General features: G+C 36.2%; 1 protein-coding gene and 1 non-coding gene across 2 annotated transcripts; one reads left to right on the forward strand and one right to left on the reverse strand.

Moving 5' to 3' along the window:
- Nucleotides 1-2,831: 2,831 nt before the first annotated feature.
- TRNAY-GUA lies at nucleotides 2,832-2,919 on the forward strand. Its single transcript is given in 2 exon segments — nucleotides 2,832-2,868; nucleotides 2,884-2,919. It is a non-coding gene; the product is annotated as a tRNA-Tyr (tRNA).
- Nucleotides 2,920-3,198: 279 nt separating this feature from the next.
- LOC101306267 (scarecrow-like protein 32-like) lies at nucleotides 3,199-4,936 on the reverse strand. The gene has a single exon (XM_004287863.1). The coding sequence runs from the start codon at nucleotides 4,810-4,812 to the stop codon at nucleotides 3,457-3,459; it is 1,356 nt and encodes a 451-aa protein (XP_004287911.1). The 5' UTR covers nucleotides 4,813-4,936; the 3' UTR covers nucleotides 3,199-3,456.
- Nucleotides 4,937-7,426: the final 2,490 nt, after the last annotated feature.

Raw genomic sequence — 7,426 nt, forward strand, 5'->3', positions numbered from 1 at the left:
GGGGTGTTCTTTGGTTAATGCAAATATGGGTACTATTGGCTCAGGCCTCAATTAACTGGGATATACAGAGAGACAAGGGATCTAAAAGGTGCATTAGGAACTGTGAGATGACTAAGAGTATAAAGACAGAAAAGGGTGACATATAATATTTGACTAATGAATCCATAGAGCAGTTGAAGTGTGTGTTTACTAAATTTAATTAGAGTAATACTTGTATAGTTGTTGCCCCCATTCTGACATTCCCAGATAGGAGATGAATCTCAGTTTGGGAAAAATGGTAAAAGTCGAAGTAAATTAATTATTGATGTTAATGTGTGATGTTCTTGGGGGGAGACCATTGAGGTTGGAAGGCAAGCTTTGTTGCTGGCTTTCCCTCCATGGGTTTATATTCCACGTTGTTCGCTGCAAGTCTCTGTAAGCCACAGTTGCACCCATTACCTTCCTCCTGCTCACAAGTCGCAACCTTTATTCATCTTGTCCTCTCGTGCTAGGCCGTTTGTTGAATTGACTTGAATGCCCACCTTTGGGTCCTTATCGGATTTTCTTTCTGGTTCTTTAGCTCAGAGATATTTGGACGTTTGTTTTTGGGTGTGGACCCTCCGTTCTGATTTCCGGGTCGCCCACACAAAGATGAAAGATCATGACATTACTTTCATTTTTGTTATTTTCTTTTAGGTAGTGCTAGAGGCCTTAATAAGACTAAAGATTTGTGGCTGTAATCATATGTGTCATGTCTAGTAAGTAAATAAAAATACTTATTTTCTATTCCACATAATATATCTTGTCAAATCATAAGATTGCATTACCAATTTTATCATTTTTATTTTCTTTTAGGGCACGTTTACTAACTTGGAATGGAAATTATCATGAATCGGTATCAACAACAATTGGTATCAACAAGAATCGGTATCAAAATATTTCATACCATTCTATTGTTTACTTACCATAAGGAATCAAAACATGAATATAAATAATTATGATTGATGTTGTTTACTTACCATATGGAATCAGGATTAAAACTAGTTTGATTACTAAAATACCCTTACAAGAAATGAATTGAAGAAATACCTTTAAAATATAATATATATATATATATATATATATATTTATATATTTTAGGGTTAGGTAATTTAGAGATATTATAATTATGGGAGGATATTTTGAAGAGAAAAAGTTGATTCTATTACCTTGATTCTGATACCCATCTCCCCTTTTAGGTATCGAATAAGGGGTTTCATTAGGAATCGATTCCTGATAAGCAAGTGGGACCCATATCCATTTCAATACCTTGATATGTTAGTAAACACCGGAATTCACCTATTATGGAATCAATTACACCACTCTCAATTCCATTCCAGGTTAGTAAACATGTCCTTAGATTTTAAGAGGGTGAATCAATGATATTAATGAACTTTTATTAAATAATGGAAACAAATATTAGGTATTAATAACAACCTTTAATTATGTATAAATTTAAGGAATGTTTCTTATATATTGAATTAACACGTTTTTAAATTTTAATTATATTTATCAAATAAACTCTAAATTCTAACCCTAGTTCGTCCAAAAACACTAATATAAATTCGGATTATAATTATTCAAAATTATCTATAATTCGTCCAACAAAAAAATTTATATACAAATAATTCCTCTAAATGATTTACATACAGATTATTGTTTTAATTCGTCCAACAAAATTATATAATATACTCTTTGTAAATATTATAATATAAAGTTAGGGGGAAATTTTGATTTTTTATATTTCTATTTAATTAGATATTTAGAAGAAGAAAACTAAAATAGTTTTTTTTTAATGGAAAACTAAAAATTTAGATCTATTGTTCAGAATGGTAAGATGGTCTTTTTACTTAAGTATTATATGACATAAGATTTTAAATCTGTGATGTGTCTAAATAATTTGGCATGCCACATAGGTTTAAGGCCTAAAATCATTTTCTTTTTCTTTTATCGAACATAAAACTTTGGTTAATTTGTTGCTAAAAATTTACATAAGATCATGCAAAGAGAAGAATAATCACACTTTTTTTACAAAGATCGGAGACTCGGATTGAGTCAATCACATATGTCAATCTTTACAAGAATTGCAAAATTTAAAGCTTACATACCTTGTCTAGATAAAATGTAATCTGATTACATAATTTTGAAGCATAGCTCCGGCTATCGGCTACATGACTCCTATGATAAACTCCATACAAGTTTATACGTCATATTGTTTAACAATAAAAGAGGTTAACATAGTATATAAAAAAAAGTTGTTCGTCTTTGAATCCAAATTATAATGTAATCAAATTATATCGATAACATAGAGGCTCTAACACAAGTGATCTTTTAAGACATGTTCAGTTCCTAATCTTACCTACAGATTCAATTAGAAGACTATGCCAATGAGATACCTACACTTAGTCATCTCATATTAAGTACCTAGACAAATACGTACTCACGGGTTCAACAACACTTAACATTTAGTCATATCCCATAAAGTACCGACAGACAAACAGACTAGAACTTTAATTGACTGTAACCAATCACCCGACCAAGACTTTGTTCCCGGTTTTTCTGTCACCACTCACCACCACTAAGACACCAACATTATATTTCTACAAGGTTGAAAGAAAATAACACACATATTTACGTGTGGTCGAACTTGGGGTTGTCTGACTTGTCTCTAGTGTAAAAAGAATCTTGGGGCAGCCCGAGTCTTAAGTGTAATTATTCCATAGTCTCTAAAAAGCCCAAGCTGGAACCCAATCATGTTCTATAGATTAAACTTAATAGTTATATTCAAATAACCACATAACTCTCACATCAAACCGACCTTAGCTCAGTTGGTAGAGCGGAGGACTGTAGTTGTTTCCAACAGATATCCTTAGGTCACTGGTTCGAATCCGGTAGGTCGGATTATTAATTTTTTTTTTTCTGTCCACTCAAGAAGTGGAACTATCCACAAGGTTAATCTCTATGATCCTTTGTAAGATTTAAGCTAGCCTCTGTGTAACCTTCACAGTACGTTCTCATATAATTTGATTAAGAAAGGACTAGCCAACAAGCTAATTAACAAGTAACTAAATAATTTCATTGTTACACTATTTCAAGAAACAAAAGCTTGCACATGTATACAGATAGGCAAACAGATTAAAGTTCTAGATTTTGTCTCATACAATCAGAAAAGACAACACGTCTCTCTTCGCCTTCCATGTGAATCATGAATCATATTTCTTAGCTTTCCCAGAGCTTCAATACAAACGTACTCCTGCTCGTGAAATAGAAAAAACATTTTATTCAAACACAAGATGATGATGATCATCTGCCTTGTCTTGTGCTCGATCATAACTTTTGCAGCTTTTGACGAATAGAGAAGAAAGCAAACCATACGTGCTTTGTTCTTTGTCTTTGCCTCTCAGACACTTTGAAGCCACACACAAACTTACCCCAAAATTAATCCTCCAACAGTAACCCAGTTTGATTTGGTACCCAAGCTGTGGCAAAAACCGAGTTGTGTCCTTTCCAAGTCAGTACCAACATTTCTTCTTCACGTTTCATTCCCCAGCCACTAGCATGTTCATCGAGCAAGGTCTTCACTTCCCCTACAGTCTCTTCACAAAACGGCGAGCTCAAGAAACCGGCGTTCCTCATCCGCTGCGACGCCGTCACGCCAGACTCTAGCCTCTCTATTCTCTGGACTCCTTCGAAACCGATAATGTTCTCGATCTTCTGACCAATGTCGAACTCGTACTCCATCCTCTGGTTACTATCTTTGGGCAAGAAAGTTTCCAAGGAATCAAAGGGTATCCACAAGTAGTTAAAACATGTGGTGATTCTCGAACTGAGGCTCGGGGAACTTAGATCGGAATCTTCGTCCACGACGACGATGATTCTAGGGTTGAGACATCTAATCATGGTAAGGAAAGTGTTACGAGCACTGTTAGAACTACCCTCATCATCGGACAAATAGCGTAACCAGTTTTGGCAATTTACTACCAAGGCCTCGTCGTCGTCGAGATTTAACGAAGTAGGGTTCAGTTGGCTCAATAACAACTCGAAAGAAGACGAGTTTTCGATGACATTGAACTCAAATGGGACATCCCTAAACCTGGAGAAATTTCCCAAACGAAGACCGACCTCTTCAATTGACACATTGAGCAAAGGAGGAACTAGAGGCCTACAAGAGGGAACAGTCACTCTAAGTGATTCAGGAGGGCCTTCTGGTCTTTTTCCCAGAGCATCTATGAGAGTAGGCCACTGCATACAGTGGGTAATGCTAAAGTCCAAGATATGTATCTTTGAGCACCCTTGAATTGCCTGGAAAATTGCACTGTTGGATGCACAATATCCAAACCTGTGCCATGGGATTAGATCAACATACCCGGCTAGCTCCGTCACCGTCATCAGCCTCCTCTCTGCCGCGGTGGTGCTAGTAGAAGTATTACTACTGCTAGGGTTAGAACCCCCGCCTCCGTTAAAGCTGTTCACACTGGGGCAAATTCTGGAGGATCTTGAGATCAGTGCCCTTAAGATCCAGGAGGTGAGCCTTTGATTAGGGTCACCAACAGAAGAAGCGACATTGTTAAGCACCCACATCACTTGCTGAGCTAAAGTGACATCGTTGCTCTCTAGGGCACTCGCACAGTGAAGCAAGAGTTTCTCTATGCAAGCCCCATCGAGGCTTCCGAGGCATCCTCTGAGGGCGCCGGTGAGGGAGGCGCCCTGAGAGGTGGTATTGTTTATCAAGAGACTCGGACTCTGTAAAGCAGCAATTGACGTACTGCTTCCTACTCTCACTTCAGTTTTCATGGCTCTGGTGACAAAAATTAGGGTTGATTTGGGGGATCAGGGAAGAAGGAAAATGAAGATGGAGAGGAAGAGGGAGAGTCAAAGATGCTAGCTAGCAAGCTGCTGGACACGCGGCCTGTAGTTATTGGTGGAAGGGATTATCGAGCTAGGGTTTTATCTGGTTGGTATGTGAGTTTTCAGTTTTCACAGATGGAAGAGATAGAGAGATATGAAGTCCTTTGGGTATTGGAGAAATCGGTCTGCTTATGGCTTCTATGTCTCTGGGAAGTGCACAGAGCTAGGTATAGAGTTGAAAGCTATGTATTTAGCTTATGTGTAGCTACTTGAACCATATTTATAGTACTGGCCAGAGAGTGAACTCTAATAATCCCGTAAAAATCCACCTAATTATCCACAGACATATTTACTTACCACAAAGGGAATTCATAATGGTAAAATGACAAGAGTACATTGAAAGACTGTACGTAGCTAGTTTGTAAGTTTTTATTTTCTTGAATTGTCCGAACTAATTTTAGATATGTGTTGTACGTACGTGTGAAAATTAATCGATATATTGAGCTAGAGATGCAAAACTGCACTAATTTGGTATTACAGTGATTATTAAAAGTGAAGTAGTTTAAGCAATTTTCGTTAGGTTCAAATAAAAATTTGAAATAAACGGTGATCATAATTCTGAACACTAAAAACATCTTTAACAGACTTTTTATATTGACTTCTTAACCATTTTAGAGAACATGTTAATTTAGTTTTTTAACACTTTTTACGAGCTCCAGCAGACTCCTAACATCCACTTCTTTTGATGAACACCAAAAAGATCTACCAAAATTATCAGTAATTAGCCCTGCTTTGAGTGATCAACTTGTCGTAATAATATATCAAGTTAGTGTTGCTCATATCATATTCGTCAAATTGCATATATGGGAGTCCTTCTGATTTAGGCTCTGAGCTAATTTGGCCTATTCCTAATTACATCGCACGTAGGCACCATAATCAGTCTCATTATATCGATGGAAAGTGAAGAGTAGGTTAACGAAGCTGTCTTAGCCGGCCAAATTTTTGTCGAACTTGTATTCATGGAATGCGATTTAAGACAGAATCACAATACTAATTTAATTGGGGAAATGGATTTGCCTCTGAGTTTTGTGATGGCTACCTTTCATTCCCATCCTTCCACATACACGATGTATATAGGAGAGTTCATCTTGGTTTCTTGTGGCATGTGAAGCCACAGCACAAGACAAATTAGACCTCTTCCCCACGGGGACAAAGTTTGGTTTGCTCACAAAGATGTCACTCCTATATGGGTTAAAAACCGAAGAATAATAGTTGGCATATTTAAAACTCTATAATTAGTAGTGTTGTTTGCTTATTTTAAGTTGGCAAGTAAAGAACAACATTCTTGGTAAATCATCATTGTTTCAAACTTTCAATGATATATAGAAATAGCTAGACGAAGCTGCAGCATATGGAAGAGGCTTATAGACTATTGGATATATGTTTGTCGTTTAATTACTTTTGCATGGTATCCCTCTCATCAGTGACTGTAAGATGGAGTAAACCAGGAAGGGTAAATTTAACTCTTTTCATAATACTGATAATAAAGAAGGGTGAAAACGATTTCAAGAATGGGTGAATACAATACCACAGAATTGTGAGAATTTTGGTGATATATATCTATAACCATAAGATGAGAAATAGTTTACAAAAATAGAGTGCATGTATAGTACTAGCCTCATATTGAATCTTCCATAAGAAAATCCTTGAGCAACCAGACAGACACAGTTAGTGGCTCATCAAAATTACTTACACTGCATACCATGATATACCAAAGGCGAACATATATAATTGATATCTCCCCACAGAAAGATTCTTTCAAAATGAACTGAACTAAAAGTCTAAAACAGTGATCGAATTGTCGACTATATCTCTATGTTCATTTGTAACTTTACTGTACTCGTTCACCTAGCCTTCTTTTGATCCAGATCGATTTGGTTGCCATGATGATCGGTTTGACATGTGAATGACTTTAACTTGGAGCAACTGATGACCAGAAGGGATCTAATTTTGCAGAAACCATGATTCGAGAATCTCATGATCATTTGCTCTTGGCAAAGGAATTGTTTTGTATGTAGAGCCTTTGTCTTATCAGAACCATAGGTGATTGATTCAATTAATCATGCAGAAACCACATTCAGGTATAGATTCATGCAGCCGTGATATATATATATATATATATATATATATATATATATATATATATATATATCATCCTGCAGGTGCTAATTACGATTCAAACTAATTAACCAAGCAAAATATCAGTTCAAACTTATAGATAAATTCGTCAATCCATGGATCTGTACCTCTAGCATCAGTTTCGTCTTCATATTGAAGCATCAGATTGGATCTGCATAATAATGGGGATATCTACTAATGCTCCGATCCAAACAGATGAGATCATGATGAGAACAATGCATTGAACAATATTGACACCAATGGAGCACCATATAGGTTGAACACTAATTTGTTTGTTGCATGCCGAATTATTAAAGGAGCAAATAGATCGATATTTCCTCAATATTTTTTGGTGTACTTGAGTATGAAATTGGTTAATGTT

The sequence above is a fragment of the Fragaria vesca genome, linkage group LG1, assembly GCF_000184155.1.
Source record: "Fragaria vesca subsp. vesca linkage group LG1, FraVesHawaii_1.0, whole genome shotgun sequence".
Lineage (NCBI taxonomy): Eukaryota > Viridiplantae > Streptophyta > Magnoliopsida > Rosales > Rosaceae > Fragaria > Fragaria vesca.

Excerpts from the sequence above, each read along its gene's own strand:
- LOC101306267 (XM_004287863.1), bottom strand. The coding sequence starts at position 4,812 with ATGAAAACTGAAGTGAGAGTAGGAAGCAGTACGTCAATTGCTGCTTTA.